Here is an 18,238-nt window from a genome sequence, read left to right on the forward strand (position 1 = left end):
AACGGGTGCTCAACCATAAGGGAACGCTGCCGCGTTTCGTCCTTAAGGTGGAGCTTAGGCATCTCCCAAGTTTTTGGCGCGAATTCTTTGCTGTGGAGCTCACCCAGCACAGCAGTTACGGATAGACTGTTCTAATTACGCTTTTTGCTCTAACGTTCCAGCCATGCGCTGGTTGCATGCCCCAGGCTCAAGCGAAGGCAACGAAGTTGATGAAGTGGACCGAGTTGAATGAAGACACAGCGAAGGTGGTTCTTCGAATAACGTTCTCTCGTTAGCACCTGATTTATGTGACCACGAATCCCAAGGAGGTCCCTCCCCTCTGCAGAATGCGTAAGTGTGGAAAGGACACTGCCTCACGTTGAATGAGGGCAGTCGTGTAAATTTTTATAGGAAGCAAGTCATTCATTACTTACAAGATGATCTACTAATATTAGCTAAGTGAAACTGGGCGCGCGCTCTAGGACACGAAGGATAACTGTGAAGGGGCTCGTTCGAACGTCTGTTGCATCAAACACGCATGGCTAGAACGTGGGGATGGCTTCGTGTCTCATATCAGTGAGGCTTTCATCATCGGTTGACTTAAGGCGAAGAATCGAGAACGCGCAACCACCCCGGGAGCCATAACTTGATTCATGTCGCCCTTCTGGCCTTTTGGCCGTTTAATTTCTTTTCCATGGAAAGGTGGGAGAAAACGAGAGCTACCAATCATTATGAAAATTCCACTTTAAAATGACCATTCCTTACAAAGATGTGAAGCTCAGCAAGGTTGTACCTGAGAGTCTCATTCTACACACGCTTTATAATCTTCAGCTGTTTTTGTTCTCAAGTAAAGGATTAAAGACTCGTCTCAGCGGACATATGTCGTATCATTTCTTTTATTCCTGAGCATGCATTACTTTACTTTCGTTCGTTCAGCCAATCGAATAGAAACATACCTGATTCGATATTAGGAGGTTTCGAATATTCGCACAGCCTTATTTAAGAGAACTGGCACGTACTGTTGTTTCAGATTGTTTTTAGCAACTTGCCAGCGCTCTGGCTTCAGCAAATAGAAGTATGTGAAAAGGTTTATCGGCGCGAAATGTACGCGTGGTTCTTCTCGCTTGCTTTTTTTCTTCTTAAACGTTAGTTGGGAGCAGTGGAGTTCGATACCTGTGCCGCGGCGTACAAGGTTTCTCCTGGTCTGGTGCTCGGCTCCTCTTAGTTGAAATGCTTGGAACAATGAATCTTCGCCCAACTACGAGCGGACCAAACACGTTAGTCATGAGACTCACCGGCAAAGCTGGCCTTGGGCAACATAATAAAAACATTACCAAAACGGATAATTTTTGACCAAAACGCAGAACCATGCTTGACGTGACGACCAATCGCAGCAGTATGTCGCAATGTCTTAGTGTTAAAAATGCCTAATGGTTTACTTACTGCCTGGCATTCGTGTGAAACAGTTTGGTTTGGTTCATGGGGTTTAAGGTTCCAAAGCGACTCAGGCTGTGGGGGACACCGTAGTGGAGGGCACCGGAAATTTCGACTTCTTGGGGTTCTGTATCGTGCGCTAACCGCACAGTACACGGGAATCTAGCATTTCGCCTCCATCGGAATTCGACCGCCGCCGCCGGGATCAAACCCGCGTCCTTCGCGGCAGCAGCCGAGCACCATAATCACTGAGCCACCGCAGTGGCTGTGTGAAATTATGAATAGAAACAATTGAAAACCGAAATATTTGTGAAATACACGACAAATGTAGCGTCAACCAACGACATAAGGAATTTTACAAATAACGCCTGAAGTTCAGTGCACTGTTGGGGCTTCATTTTAAGAAGAAACGGAACTAAAAACAAGGCGTGAAAACAGAAAAGACTTTTTTTCACCGGAACAGCGCGCACTAAGACACGGACAAGAAGGGAGACACGACACACACGAGCGCTCCCTTGTCCGTGTCTTAGTGCGCGCTGTTCCGGTGAAAATGAGTTACCAACTTGCCCAAGCATCTGTTTTAACAGAAAAGACTGTTGCCCGTCCCTCTTCCAAGTCCTGCATTTTGTGCTGTTCGTAAACGTTGAGAGTCACTCACCTTTTCAGTCTATATATGGCACACATCGAATAATATAAAATGATATGTCGTGACTATTCAACGTTATCTTTAAACCAGTGCACGAGGTGGCCATTATGTTTGTTTGACATTGCTGAGGAAAAACGTCACAAACAATAACAACCTGCTTGTCTACATGAAAGAACAACTTTCCAAACTCAGTGCGCAAAAAAAAAAAAAACTAGTTGTCTTCAAGGGCAACGTGAGAGGTTTTCGAATTCGACAGTCTTAAAGGGGTAAGATGTATAAAACTGGCAGATAACGTTTGCGAACTTTTTTTGTGCTAGCATTTGAAATCAGGCCGTAATTGCCGAACTAATATCTCAATGCCCTTAAAGCTTCTCAGCAGCGCAAAAAGCCAAATGGGGGGCGATCTCTTCTTTACATGTCTGCTGGCACAAAAGGTATGGACTGGTTTTGACATAATCTAATCGGTATAAATGTATCTAAGACACTATTAGCCTGCTTCTATAGTTTTTTGAAGAAGGTTGACCTTGACTATCCTCTCGTTTTTAATTGGTCATATTGTACGTCTTGCTCCTGTAAGCATCTACAGTATTCATCTCTATCCGGCATGGGGGCTGTGGCTCAGTGGTTACGGCCCTCGGCTACTGACCCGAAAGACGCGGTTCTGATCTCGGCCGCGGCGGTCCAATTTCAGTGGAGGCGAAATTCTGGAGGCCCGTGTACCGAGAGCGATGTCAGTGCACGTTAAAGAACCCCAGGTGGACGAAATATCCGAAACCCTTCACTACGGCGTCCGTCATAGCCTGAATCGCTTTGGGACGTTAAACCCTTATAAACCTAAACCAGTATTCATTTCTAGTAGAGTACCTCGGCTTCTATCTTGACAGCAAGCTTCTTGGAACTGCCGGCTTGCTTCCGTTTGTAAGAAACTTCGCGCCGTATCGTGTCAGTTGTACAATATAAGATATTACGGGCGCTCATATCTTATATTGTACAACTTGACCACTGTCTCTTATATTATACAACTGGCCCAAGAGGCCACGATTTTCTACAAGGGTATGGTACTAGAACACGCGCTCATTGTGTTGCAACCTACTTCAGCAGTTCACTCCCGAGCACATTCTGTACGAAAACTAACTACAAGTTAAAGACTACTATGGCGTCTCTGTTTTTAAAGCTCATCTTTAACATTGCGGTTTTGTTACCTGTACGGCTCCTGTTTGTGTATGTGCAATCACCTTTCTATCATAACAGCTTTACTGGTGTACGCTTTCCTCGAGATACATTGCTGTTTCTGCGTACCATTTTTTTGTTGTGCTGAATGAGAAATGTTCTGAATGGACACCGTATACATTCTAATATTTTTTTTTCTTATGTACTATACTCTTATTCACTGATTTATTCTGTGTAGGTGTGCCGTGTTTCATTTTGCTACCTGTCAGGCGTTGCCACTCAAGCCCCACCGAGTGGCTTTGGCAGGTGCGAATATATGTATACTGTTTTCTTTAGTGGTAAAGAATTATTATTATTATTTTGATCGGTTCGTCGCCTTTTCCTGCTTCTTCTTTCTCTTTTTTTTGTATTCGTAGATAAGGATTGTGTAAGTAGGTGCCATGCGGAAAATGCAGAAAATAAATTTTACTGCAAAGTTTGCCCTGTGTAGTTCGATCTCGTTGTTTTTTCTGCTGCGTTTAGTCCTGTCCCAAAGTGAGCCCATTCCCATTCAGATATAAAAAGAGGCTGTTCAGGGAAGCTTAAAAATAGAACATGGTTAATTTTTAACCCAACTTGCTGTTTTTTATTTCGATTAACCTCGCGTCTCTCCGCATGAACACTTGCAATTCTATAATTGCCATTACGCAGTATTAATATCCTACTGGATGACGGTTTTAACCAATTGTCACGTCTGTCGGCCTGCCACAACAGTTATGGCGAGGCTGTATGGCCTCACCCGGGCCACGCACAAGTGTTGTCAAAGTGAAACGGAACGTGAGCTTGGCATCTATCCAATTGTCCTGATACTTTGGAGTTCACCTCGCATGCAGTGGTTATGAATGAGCTCTTCAATGCCACAGTCTTGAGCCAAAAAATCTACAAATCTACGCCAGCGAACTGTCATTGCTCCAAACGCCAGCTGAACTGGTCAACAGAACTTTCTTCTGTTGACTTCTGGCCCAAGTGACCTGTGGTTGGCTTTGAGGCCCAGTTCTTGGCGCAGAACTCCAGTGTAGATCCTTCCAGTAACGACGTAAAATGAGGGCAGTGAATGACCACTGCTGATTTAGCGCAGCAGTGTTAGCCACTAAGGAAGGAAGACAAGCTCCAGCAACGACGGGCAGTCGAAATGTCCAGGAAGTTGTCAGTTAATATATTACCTTGGCTCACTTGCTCGACCTGTGGAAATTGTTGCTAGCTTTCATGATGAGAAAACTCTGTATTGAGAAAATCCACAACGACACGACTAAAGTAGTGATGCGAATATTTATTCTGCTGCTGTGTACACCAATAACCATTTAAAGGAAGCTTGAATAATAAGGTAGCGCAAAAAAAGACGAACACGAACGCCACTAACAACTGCCTTTACTGCCCGGAACAGTTAACAATATATAGGGGTACACACCGCATGCGCACATGACACTAGGGCGCCGGCCTTCTTGACAGGAAAAAAAAAATCTCATTACATAGCTACAATCGCCGAAATAACAGGTATCCAGTGTTGTAACAGCAGCGAATGAAAGCGTCTTGACGCTTTCTCCTTCTCTCCGTTCGCCATTCAACCTCTGAGAACCGAGGAGATCATGCAGACGACACGAGAGCATGAGCAAAAGGGAACACATAAAATAATAAGTCGGTGCAAAAGCCAGCGCATGTTTCCTTAACATCACAGGAAGGTTTCTGCACTTCCTTGGTAATATTGCGCGTGAAACATGACCGGAAGCGATTCTTTGGTGCGGAAATCAATGCGCAAAGTACATTGCCAGAAAAAGAGACCGGGGCTATACATCTCTCGAGTACTGTTGCGGTTGCTGCCACCAGCTCTGCAATGCACACTGTCAGGATTGCGATTAGGCGTTTCATATTTCAATCCGCCTAGACATGCTTGGATGCTTGTTTGTGCTTCCGGAGGTAGGACTGCAGCAGAGCCGAGCGACGGGCTTTGGCGTTATCCGAGTGCGGAATGCTTTCCAGGAACTCTACACCCCCATGCAGATGCTGGTGCAAGGGCAGCTGGCCTGGAACGGAAGGCGAAGAGCACCTGTTGAAGCAATGTGTGGCACGTCGTTGCACACAGCGATCACGTTTTCTGTACCCAGCCATATCAGTATGGCACCCCATGTACGAAAGACATTGCAATGGAGCGCGTTTGTGTGTCGGGGACCAAGACGATTAAGAGATTGCGGTAGCATTTAATTACCACTATGTGATGACATTACGTTAGCATTAGGTCCCCTCCTTGCTGTGCATTGGTTCTCTTCTACTTCTTCTCGTCATATTATCTTATACACTTTGCCATGTATATTTCTTAGCTCATTAAAGGCTCCTTGCTCAATGTGATAGCGCAGCAAGTCGGCTGACACGCCTACATGTGTATCTGGCGCGACCACCTCTAAGCGTGAACCATGTGACGTCACCTATCCGTATATATGTACGCCTGCGTGGAATAAAGCGGACCCATTTTCCTGGCATGTCTTGGTCCTGACGTTATAACAATTGGCGACGAGGCGGTCTACGTGCCTACGTAGGCAACGGTCAACCGAGCAGCAGACGAGCAGGACCCTTGTCCAGCGAGCGTTCGAGGAAAAAGTACGTGCTCTTGGGGTACAACTACCGCCTACAGACGCTCACGGATACAAGCATCGCCGTCAGCTACGTCTGTGCTCCTGGGGGGACAGCATCGCTCAAGCGGCCACCGGTCCCACAGCCAACAGCAGTACGAGCGGGACAGCTCTTCGGAAGAAACGGATGAGTAGCGAACTTCTGTACTTCTTTCAAGATATAGTCAGGTGGGATATATCGGACTTCGACCCTAAAACGCAAAACTTCGAGTCGTACTTGACACGGTTTGAGCACTATTTAACGGCATAGCCAAAGAGAAGCGCCTCTCCGTCTTCTTGACATTGATAGGCCCGGAGGCTTATGAAGTACTAAGAAGTATCACGGTGCCGAAATCACAGGGAGAAAAGTCGTATGAAGAAGTTAAAGGTCTCCTGAAATAGCACTAGAGCCCCAGAAGCTCCGTCATAGCGGAGCGATGTAAGTTTAACAGACGCATGCAACAAGAGGGAGGAAGCGTCGAAGGGTTCATTGTAGAACTTCAACACTTGGCCAGGAAGTGCGACTACGGCGACTTCTTAGAAGATGCCCTTTGAGACAGGCTGGTTGCCGGCATACGGGATGAAGAGACTAAGCGTGTTCTGTTCGCGAAACGAGACTTAACGTTTAAAAGCGCATGCAAAATCGCCCTGGACAGGGAACTAGCAGTGCGCGACAGTCAGTCTTTCCACATTGACACCTGCCAACCCTGGGAGGTTGATCTTCCGTGTACCAACCGTAGCAGGTGGGAGTTGTACAGACCACTACGCCGCCGGACACCTTTTCTTCACGGTGGGGCTTGTAAAGATAGCGATGAAAAAAAATTGCGCTGCGCGACCTTAAAAAGGGAGCCTTAACGTCGAATGTAACTTGTGAAGAGCATACCCAACAACTTTATTTCATTCTTACTCAGTCCTGCACAAAGTTAACCACATGAAAACTGATGAAAACTGTTTTTGTACTTCCTCTCAGCGGACACTATAGATGCAATCAATTTTGTGAGTTAAACGGCAAGATAAGGAAGCTGGAAGCGTTCTAACATTTTATTGCAATAATCTCAGGCGTCTGTATCTGCATACCGCGTGCCTCAGAAAATGAGATTTATTTTACGTCAGGCTAATAGCTACGCTTGAGTGACTTTAGTGAAGGTCTGGCTCTCGCTTTTCACTTCAATTTTGTCACAGTGGTGCTTTCCACATTCTTCCTGAAATATTCTTTCTTGTTATAGAAGAATATGCGTCGAAATCTTGTACGTTAAACACTCTAAATTCAGCCCACAGCACGGAGTATTTCATCGTTAGAGAAGCCTGATTTCGTGTTCGATATCCGCACCCAGGGCCCCTCCCTCATTCATGAGGTATGCGGTAGAGAACCTTCTGTTTTTCATGTTTAGTTCAGTTCAGTTCAATTCATTTTTCTTTCAAATGAAAGAGGACGGCAGCGAAAAAGGCCTGAAGCGTGACAAAGCCTTGTCTACCGTCTGAAGTTGACAGGAGGTACCACTTTGAAATACAGTGACAAGGAATACTCATGGTAACACTACAACATAAAAAAATAAAATATAAGGAGCACATAAAAACGCAGTACATGCTATGGATTAATACAACTTATACGATGGAACAAACATATAATAGAGTACCGGACAACATATTGGTGAGAAAAAGGATCACCATCTATAACGATGTTGAGAGTTCGAAGCTGATAACATCATGACAGAAACCTTGAAAACTTATACGAAGCCTGATAGCAGGCTCGGATGAGTGCGCTATATACACAAAATATGTCTGGTGATCATTAAAAACGATTTATACTGCAGTTTGAAAGGCTTAAATGATAGCGTTAGGTCAATGTGGCATTCATGATAATTAAGCAACTTTATTACCTGATAAGCACGGTCCTGTTTTTCATAATTAGTCCTGGCCCTTCTTGTTCTATCTGCATGGGTTCGAAAGCTGTGTTTTGGAGATATATCTGTATGTCTGGTGCAAAGCCTTTTTCTCTAAATTAATTGCCTCAGTTTGAAGCAATATACATTGATGGCCGGTAGTAGATCATATTTCAAGAAGAGTGGCTGGGTTAACATGTCTCTTAGTCTACCTTTATCGATCCCAAATATACGTCGAATGAGTTTCTGCAGCACAACACAGAGGCCATCTCTTCAACTTAGTGTGACTCACAAGTGACCGCAACTTGCCTGTTTTCACATTTTTGTTTCTCATTTATAGCATGGGTTAGCAACGCACTTCTAGAGAACCCGTGCAATACATTTGCAAAACATACATCAAACTTTGCCTTATGATGTCGCTTGAGTACACGGAGCTAGCACATTGTGTATAGTTAGGGACATCATATACTTCGACTTCCGATTACACCCCAAACATTCCCTGCGGCACGGGCTAACAAAATATGGAGACACCTACCCGCTACGAGCGCTTTCAGCCTGGCGGCCACCTCAACTTCCTCGGCGGCTCCTGCGCGATGGTCGAGCACGACAAAAGCGCGAGCGGCCTCACCGAACTCCGGGTGTGGCACCCCGGCCACTACCACGTGTCGCACGCCGGGGTCTGTGGCCAGCAGTTCCTCGAGTTCAGAGGGCGCCACCTGCTGGCCCATGCACTTGAAGAGCTCCTTAATACGGCCGCAGACGAAGAAGCGGCCGTCCGGAGCGTAGAACCCCACGTCGCCTGCGATCAATGCGTTTTGGCCGGTGAGCCCAGCATGATAGCGTCTTGCAATGCGATGGCACGATGTTCAAGCCTAAAAGCTATTTCTTGCGCATGCCTTTGAGTGCCATGTCCTTTCCTTGCTTACGGTCATGAAGCTTAAGCGATGAATGCTGGCAGCTGACGCATCACTGCGGGTATGCGCACTACGCGAACTTTAAGATGGTCGCTTCGCGAAGAAAAGCTTTTGTTGATGCAGTCCACAGGGCATGCGTGTGCGTAATAATCGAAGTTAAAAAAAAAAAAGGCCAAGTTTGTTCGACCACTCAAAAACTCTGCGATTCAAGGCTCAAGTGAGAAAAAAAAATATTGCGGAGAATTTAGCGTGGTTAGGCCAAATGCGAATTAGGTGCGCTAGCGCTTAGGTTTTCATTCTCTCATTGGTCATTCTCTACTTTACATTCATAGATTTCTGGGAGTCCGCGTACCACTCCTGGGGCAGTGGCGCAGTGTTTAAGCGATGCGCCACCTTCCATGGTGGGTAGTTTGTTCCCAATCCAGTGGGAAGGTTGGGATGACGTCACAAGGTCACGTGACATAGGTGGCCCGACTGTCACCTAGGCGTGTGGCACCCAGTCACCCAGTTCTCCAAGGTCGCAGAGGGACCGGACGAACACTGGCGAAATCGGCGAGTGGGGGTCTAGTGCTAGCGTACTAAAATTGCTGAAAAGCGAACTGGGGCGCTAGGCCGGAAGGCCCGAGTTTGGCGCTCGCCCGAGTTTCATCCGAGTTTGCGATGACGGCAGTCAGTGAACGAAGATAGCGCGGAACGTGCGCAGGCAGCGGACAATAAAATGTAGAGATAAAGCCACGTAAAGGCGATACAAGCGCACCCTGCGCGCCTGTTTCACACTTCAAACACAATACACTGCGCAATACCAGGCCGCAGTGCTACCTGAAGTTATCAGTGCCATATCAGCAATCGTGAAATCGTGACTTCTCTGCTATCTATCTGCACACTCGCCGCTAGCTGTTGGACACGCCTTTTCGGGCGCGCCAAAGGCGTGTCTTCTCTTTCAGGCTCTATCTGTCTCTCCATTTCCGAAGACGAAAAGTGCGCACTAGGTGCACTCTTGTATCAGCCCTTTCTCTTCTGTCGAATACGTTAAAGGGCAACAGATACTGTTATGAACATTTTGTTCATTTCCAAATGTATTTTAAAATCTGAATCCAATGAAGCGCTGTTGAAAAGCATAGCTTTAGGAAATTAACAAAGATTTGACACATTCTGCCGCTATGGCGATAGTGAGCATGGAGAGGCCATTGCTTGCAACGTGGCCTGCATACGAACTAGAGCGGCAGCCCACCGTGCCAAAAACGAGAGCTCCTGTGCTGACATGCCGCCGGTAGCGCTGCCTTCGACTGGAAAGACTTGGCAACTACTACACGCTGAATCTGTCGTATTTTTCGGCCATTGCGATAATATATTTTATTGTGTCGTATATCAAAATATAACAGTCATGCATCTTCTGGCTTGCATAATACACAAAGGCAAAAAACTGGACTGCAATGCACCCCCGCGTCATTGCTGCTCTCTGCAGCGACCTCAGGTGGAGTTCTCCGCTGCTACGGCCGCTGCCGCACCCCGCTATGGCTAACCATTGCTTTTAGTACGCTCATGGCGAATCTCAGCGGTAGAAATTGGCCGTCCGAGCGTCTGTGATGCGGTGTGAGAAAAAAAAATGCTTTTCGGCTGTATTCAATGATTCATTACGTATGCCTGTTGTGTGTGACGCCTCTTTAGTGCACTGCGGATGCGAAGAGCGTGCTACCCAGCGACACAACTCATCCTATGTCATCAGACGCTGACTAAAAGCTGTGAAGGTGGTGGCGCGCGTATCTGCGTAGTATTGTTTACGTCGCGCACTTCAAGGTTTTGCGGACTGGTTTTGTCACTAACGTCGGTCGCCGTTGTATACCGCAGTGACATCGCAATAATATCGTTCTGGCAGATGAGGGATCCTGTTTGTAATAATGGAATCGGACTTATAACAGAGAAAGGTGTTACGGTTGTGAAGTACGCAGTGCTTGCGTACTGGAAATTACAAACTCTTTATTGCACTGGGTATGGAGCAGCGACCGTTTGTCGATCCCAGATGTGTTTGACACATTGATGCTGAGCTTTATCATCGATGAAAGGACGGCCAAGCCAGACACCTGTGATGTGATATTGTTGGAGTAGGACGTGCTCCAAGCACCGTTTCGTCGTCGTGCTCCGTGTTTGACGATTTGCAAGCAGGTGTGACGCGCCGTCAGCGTTGTGCTGTGTCTTACGTGGTTGCAACAGGCTATAGTGTTGTGCAATCTTGGTATGCGAGCGAAGAAATCGGCGGCTGTCGCCACGTTGCTTGTCCTTCGCAGAGGTGCTTAGATTAATCAGCGATGACGTCCGTTTTGCCCGTCATATTTCGATAGTCAACATCGTCGATGTCTGTCAGCAATCAGCACAGCCGCGCAGCATACCTATAGCCGGCAGGGATGTTGGGAGTGGCCCACCCATAGCGCGTACGCCTTTAATTTATGTACGGCACGCCGGGGGCGTGACCAATGGTTTTGACTGACAGGTGAACTCGGAGCTAAACTCGTGAACGGTGAAGTGCCCCGAATTCATCTCGGGACTGTCATGGCGGCAGCAGCAGCAGCCTGGGTCATCGCTTCCTCTGACGGCAAATGTCAGTACGGCCGGCTGTACCCGTTTACTGCCATGGTCGACGACGAATTCCAGCGACATTTTCGCCTCTCCAAAACATGGGTACGATGGTTGTGTAAAGAGTTAGGCGACGACCCACGCCTGCGGAGTGTGCGTACCGGGCCCCATTCGCTTTCGGTCGAAGAGCAAGTCCTCTGCGCCCTCCGGCTTTTCGCGACCGGGAGCTTCCATGGGAGCGTCGGCGCAGACCGCTTTATTAGACGCCACCAAAGCACTGTGAGCCGCTGTGTGAGGGACGTCTCCGACGCGCTTATCGACGCGGCTGTGCAGAAGCGGTGCCTCGCTTTCCCCACGACTGCGGCCGAGCGTGCGTATGTTAAGGAGCGTTTCCTTCTGCGCGGCGGCATCACAGACGTCGTGGGATGCGTCGATGGGACCTACATTGGCGTAAAGGCCCCTATGAAGTCCAGCCCTGACATGGTGAAGGCCAACTATTTCAGGAGGAAGGCACATTATGCATTGAACACAATGGTTGTAAGAATGCTCTGTTTTTGCTTTCATGCATGTCATGGTTAATGGAATGTTCTTCCATTTATTAGTGATAGTGGTCCGTGTGCTGTGCAGTGCGAGTGGATGTTAAGGAACCCCATATGGTCGAAGTTATTGGCAGCCCTTCACCATGGCATGCCTCATCGCTTGAGTTACTTTGGGGGCATTAAACCTCAAAAACCGCTTCCGTTTATCAGTAACTGAGCAGTTTTACACACAGTGTAGATAATTTTTTTTACCTCATGTTTGCGCATGTAATAAGTGCATAGATTTATCCAGCTATTTCGTGCATGCATTTTAATGGGTTTATAAACGGTAGCATTTGTGTCACTTGGCAGATTGCATTCTTATGCAATATTCATAGTCGCAATAAATGTTTCACTTTGGCTGAAGTGGAAAAGCTCCTGCCGGAAGCACTGGCATCTGTAAGCCAGGAAAACTGGCAAAACTGTTGTGTTCATGTGGAGCAAGCATTGTTGACGCTGAAATTGAACCGGTTGTCTTCAGCATTTCTGACTCGTGCAACTCCTCCTTTGATGAGTCGAGCACTGATTCCAGTGATGAAGATTTTAGTGGCATCGAGGAACTTCGAATTGATGTGTAATACACATGCTACCGAGGAAAGAGAGAGGACTCATCGGCTTGCTGTGATCACCTTTGTGCGTGTGTGGGCGGAAATGTGAAATATGTGTGCATGTGGGTGTGTATGTGTGTTGATCAGTCTACTGAGGAAATTGTAACATTTCCATCAAAAATTGTAACATTTCCATCAAATCATTGCATCATTGCATCAAATTGTATCAGGCAGTAACTTCTAGTTTAGGTGGTGAGGTGGTCGTGTTAATAGTGTCTGTATAGAAGTAGAATTTGTAAGGGAGTGCAAATAGTACTTTTTCCAATTAGAATACGTATACTGGTACACGTCGTCAACGTGCGCAGTTTTTGGATGGTTAATTGCAAAAAAATACAGTGGAGCATAATCAAGCGTTGTGTCAATTATTCAAAAAGTATCTGAAAATTTGCGAGAAAATTGGATTCATTTAAAATAATTTTGAACATATACTGTTTGAATCGTTCGACTAACTGAACAGAAATTTATTCAATTATGCTGTCCAAAAAGTTGGAACATTCACTAACCCCTAGGCATTGTCCTCATTTTGTGTGTGAGGGTTGGGAATGGTATGTATGGGTGTCTAATCTTCATGTCCTTAAAAGGGATTCCTGGTTTGATGTTGTCTTGCATTACGGTCAATCTCTGGTCGTTTTGACATGTTATGCAATGCCAGTGTTGAGGTAGCCAGTATTGTATGCTTTGTCCTTAATTTTTCGGAGGTGTGAATGATTTCAAGCTGGCTCTTGGTCAGTTGTGTGTGAATTTGTTTCGAGTCATGTCTTTGTTAGTACATTGGTCAGGTTTTCGTTTTATCAAATAGTGTTGTTCGATGGCTCTTTTTTTAATTTTGGAGCACTTGACTGATTGTGTGTTGGTGTACATCCACTGCACGTGTCCTTTAATTTCTATGCACTGTGATCCATGTCACTGGCTGTTTCCAGAATAAACCATTTCTCGCAAACACTGTAGGGTCAGAATTCTTTATTGTCGTGTCTTATTTATTGTTTGCTCTTTCGAAATATTTTTTGCTTGCGTTGTAAAACTTTTTCTGCATTCTTACTTGACGCCCCCACAGCTTGGAACTCTTTTTACCTGGCTGCATGAAAATCCTGCCTGAGCAGCTTCTGCTCTTCTAGGAGAGCAGGGAAATCGAGCTAAGCTGACTCTTGAGGCAGTACTATTTTCTATCACTGTGTGAATCAACACTATGTTCAAAATTTAACACTTAACATTTGAAAACAGGCCATATCGAGGTGGTGTGTGTAAAAATAATTTGACCAGTCAGTTTAAATATACTGCTCTTTTGCCGCATATAATAGTCAAGTTATAGAGCTCTCTTCAATGACAAAGGAAAACGCGCTTTGCTTAAGAACGAAACTTATCTTAACAAAAACAAAAGAATGGCAGTTATGCACAAGAATGTGACACATATACAGAGAAAATAGGCGATTCAGAAGTCTAGAACATGTTTTCTGCGCTCCTGCATGATAAACCAGCATTCTAAATTAACAGACATCTTGTTTCTGAACTTTGTGATCAGTAAAAAATAATTGTTCTCGCCAAGTCCTTTGGGCTACTCTACAGCACAGAGCCAAAGTCGGTCCCAGACTCTTTTGGCGAAGACTGGATCAGACGCTAACCGGTTGCACAGAACAATTAATAACAAGCCAGGTACCTCAAGAGAGGCCCACAAAAAAGTGGGCTCCTCGGCAACGGCGATATCGAAAGTTGCAGACGGCCACTTGTTAATCGGGCCACTGCAGAGCACTCACCACTGTGCTAATTAAGCCCGACGAATGAATGTCATCTTTTGCACAAACCTCTCGCTTGCATCTAAAAAGTATAGTCACAATGCAGCAGAATCGGGAAGAAAACCGCCACTGATGACCAAAAGCCGGTGCGAGCTCACTGACAACGAATTTCGGACAGCTCAAATTAACGCGGTATGCATCAAATGAACAGATGCATGCAGTTCATTTCAGAACATGGCATAATATTCAAGCGATTCTGAACCAAACGAATTTTTTCATTCAAGTCACGCAAATTCAACTTGCGATGAAAAAAAAAAATCTGCGAAAAAAAAAAGTTTCACCATGCGGGATTTGAACCCACGCACTCCCATTCATTGCCTGTCGACTCTCCGGAGGGACGCGTTAGACCACACGGCTACAGAACAGCGCGGAGTGATACACCTCTCTTTATTTTTTTTTGCGGACTACTTCCATAGCCTTCACAGCGTTGCACATGTACCTCGTCGCCATTGGCAGTCAGCTGATGACGGGACCGTAGCGTTGGCAGCGTTCCCTCGCGGTACAAAGCAAAATTTAATAATGCATGAATCACTCTAAAACGCTTTAAATCCAAATCTTGCACACTACAAAATGCTTATAAAGGTGTACAAAGTGCATTCTAAAATTCAACAAACGTCGTTTGTCTAATTGCACACGCAATGCACTCGGTGGAGCGACACACAAATGAAAAGTGCACCGGCGGTTGGCTCACGTGACCCGTTCTTTGTAGACCACCCAAGAAACCCATGAGGTGGCGCCGATGTGATGATAAAGCGCGGAATATATCCAGATAACCCAATGAAGTTGGAGGCGTGACGAGGGTGGGATTTTGTCTTGCTACCATTAGTTCACTCATCTGAGGGCGTCGCCAGAGCTCGGGAAGATTCCGAGTTTCAGCAAACTCGGGCCTTCCAGCATAGCGCCCCTGAACTACGCAGCTACGCAAGTTGGTACTTCACAATGATTCAGCACACAAATATGTACAAGATTTTGCAAATTAGCAGCAAAGCAAAGAAATGGGCTACAGCTGTGACGGCACGTGGTGGTTAACGTTAGTTATCAGACACCACGTGAAATTACAACAGTAAAGACATTCGTGTCAACCTCTTCTAACGCTATAGTGTTAAAGGCTTTGTGTCGCAGGAAAACGGATGTCGGTGCTGCCAACGGCGTGACCGTCGTGAAGTCACAATTAGATGACCTTGCGCGGATAATTCAAATACCCCAGTACGATCACACTCCTGCTCCGCCAACACGCGGAACCGCAGCGTGAAAAACAGAAAAGTTAGTGTTATAGTGCCGGATTCGTCACAAATGCCTTGAAGTAGTCTATACGCAAAGTAAAATAATTCCGGTGAGAAGCAAATTAGGGTGAATTAGGTGGGATTCGACACTGCGAGACGGGCACGCTACCCATAGGTAACAAACGCTCGTTTGTTGAAGCGGGACAGAGGTGGACCTAGTGTATGCGTTGGGGTCTTTGACTTGGTGGAGTGTCTTAATGACATGTACTGATGCTTGCATAATTAATATTGACTATGGTAATTAGTGATCAGGTAATGCACTTTAAGTACTGGATGCGCTAAGTACAGTTCTTGCGGCTGCGCAGTACCAGGCAAAATGACTCCCCCAGCATTAACATTTGAGAAACTCGTGGAAGCCTCCATTTTACAATGAAATGCCTGTTGACACCATTCCCCAATTTCAGATATTCGGGAATTTGTTTGCGTAAATAATTTCCCCAGCCTTGTTATTTGTGAGCCGAATGTAAAAAAGTACTTGGGACTGTCAGGATACTAGTTGTTTGCATCTCCCACGCACCGAGGAAACAGCAGTCATCGTCTACATTCGACGTGAAGTTACGTATGTGCTCCATCCGGTTCCCCCTAACAATGACAACCCGTACTTTTGTCTAACAATGAAAAGGCGCAGTCTCACGCTTACGCTTTTGGGTGCGTATATGCTGCCATCAAGTCGATTTGACGCCACAAGATTGCGTGACTTGGATTACACCTGGCCTTTGGATCATAATAGGCCACATCATGTGTGGAAGCGTTAGAATGAACATCAGGGGAAGAAAACTTTTATCCTTTACCTCTGACCATGACCTTCAGAGTCTAAATGACGTCACCCCGACTATATTCGAGGGGCGACTTACAGCAGCTATCTTGACTTGGCTTTCGTTTCTCGATGCCTTACCAGCAGCGTCCGGTGGTGTTTGGTTATAGAAACCGACGGTAGCGACCGCAACCCTATATATCTGGTCATTAATGGCCTTTCCACATCCATCTCTGCCAGACGAATGCGACGGATCGATTGGTCAGCGTTCAAATCACTTATGGAAGATGCTTGCAGGGAAGGGTTCTTCGAAGGTTTGGAAGAGAAAGTTAAGGAGACCATGGGAGACGCGACGTGCTTCTTCAGCCCAGTGCCAAAGTACACAGAGTTTGATATGGAATTACAGCGCCTGAGATCAGTGCGACGTAGGGCAGAGCGTAGATGCCGACTCACAAAGTCGCCAATCAACCTCAGAGGTTCGAGATGCACGCAAAAGAAGACTCAAAGCAGAATTCAAGTCCTCCAGGTACAACGTTGGAGGTCATTCTGTGAAACGTCTGATCAACGGAAGCCTCGATCACGCATCTGGAATGTTGTTCGTGGACTTCGACATTCCGTCAACAGCTCCACCTATTCAAGTATCTCGCACGTAAACAAAGGGATGGCGAGGTAGCCGAACATTTTTGCACTAGGGTAGCAGGCCCATCGACCCCATCCGCAACGCTGTGTTGCAGCGATGTTGCCGCTTCTTGGGATTCACGGATGGACCTTCCCTTATGCGTGGAAGAACTTGACGCCGCGCTGGATTGTTGCAGGCGGTCATCATCACCCGGACCCGACGGTGTGACATACTCTGTACTTGCAAACCTTGGACAAGAAGCTAGACACGCACTTTCGGAATATTACAACAAGTCATAGAGTGAGGGCACAGCTTCAGGCGAGTGAAAGGGCAGTCGTCTAGTTCTCCCGAAACAAGGATGAAATGAACGGCGGCGCAACAAGAAGAACACAACAAGAGAGGGGACACCACATGCGCACACTACCAACTGTTTATTGCATGGAAAGGTGGCATATTTAAACATACAGCTCAGGCATGACACTCATCGCATTATCGCACAGACCCCACACGTGGAAAAGAAACAGCAACATCAGGATAAAAGACAAGAAACCTTAACCTCTGCAGTTAGTTTTTTCTGCAGAGGTTAAGGGTTCTTGTCTTTTATCCTGATGTTGCTGTTTCTTTTCCACGTGTGGGGTCTGTGCGATAATGCGATGAGTGTCATGCCTGAGCTGTATGTTTAAATATGCCACCTTTCCATGCAATAAACAGTTGGTAGTGTGCGCATGTGGTGTCCCCTCTCTTGTTGTGTTCTTCTTGTTGCGCCGCCGTTCATTTCATCATGCACCAACTCGCCCCTCAAGCCATTCTTCTGAAACAAGGATATTCGCCTCTTGACCTGACATCATACCGTCCAATTGCACTGGCTAGCTGTGTCGGCAAGTTCTGGAAAGGATGGTGCTTACAAGTATTGAGGTACGCGTACCTGGAGCCCTGCCGTATATATCCGGCAATAATGTCCAGGTTTCAAGCGCCCTTTAATTGACAATGTGGTCGGCCTGGTGTCATCCGTCCAGCGCCAAAAACATTTCATGCGCTTGACCACGGCATTGTTCCTGGATATAAAGTGCACATATGACAACGTAACTCATCAGGCCATATTGGGCTCTCTGGAAGCTACCGAACTTGATAGTCGAGTATTCTGCTGGATACGCAGTTATTTATCCAACAGGTATCTTTTTGTGCAGACTGAAGATGGCCCACCATCTCATATCACTTCCCGTGGGGTCCCACAGGGTAAAGCGATAAGCCGAACGCTCTTCAGTCTCTAACTTGCCGGCCTTGTCGACTTACTATCACAGTCGGTGCTTCTCTCAATTTTTGAGAACGGCATAGGTATCTGGACATCAGGAGTTACGCGCCCACAA

At 46.4% G+C, this 18,238-nt stretch overlaps 1 protein-coding gene across 1 annotated transcript in view; it reads right to left on the reverse strand.

The window, feature by feature from the left end:
* Positions 1–5,146: 5,146 nt before the first annotated feature.
* Positions 5,147–18,238, reverse strand: part of LOC149352501 (luciferin 4-monooxygenase-like) — a 67,249-nt gene continuing 54,157 nt past the window's right edge. The window contains exons 6-7 of the mRNA XM_089575699.1: positions 8,290–8,553; positions 5,147–5,289 (exon numbers count right to left, since the gene is read on the reverse strand). Of these exons, the coding sequence (XP_089431825.1) occupies positions 5,147–5,289; positions 8,290–8,553 (407 nt within the window). The remainder of the gene's footprint in view (positions 5,290–8,289; positions 8,554–18,238) is intronic.

This window comes from Amblyomma mixtum, chromosome 3 (assembly GCF_055824585.1).
Source record: "Amblyomma mixtum isolate Tamu chromosome 3, ASM5582458v1, whole genome shotgun sequence".
Taxonomy (NCBI): Eukaryota; Metazoa; Arthropoda; class Arachnida; order Ixodida; family Ixodidae; genus Amblyomma; species Amblyomma mixtum.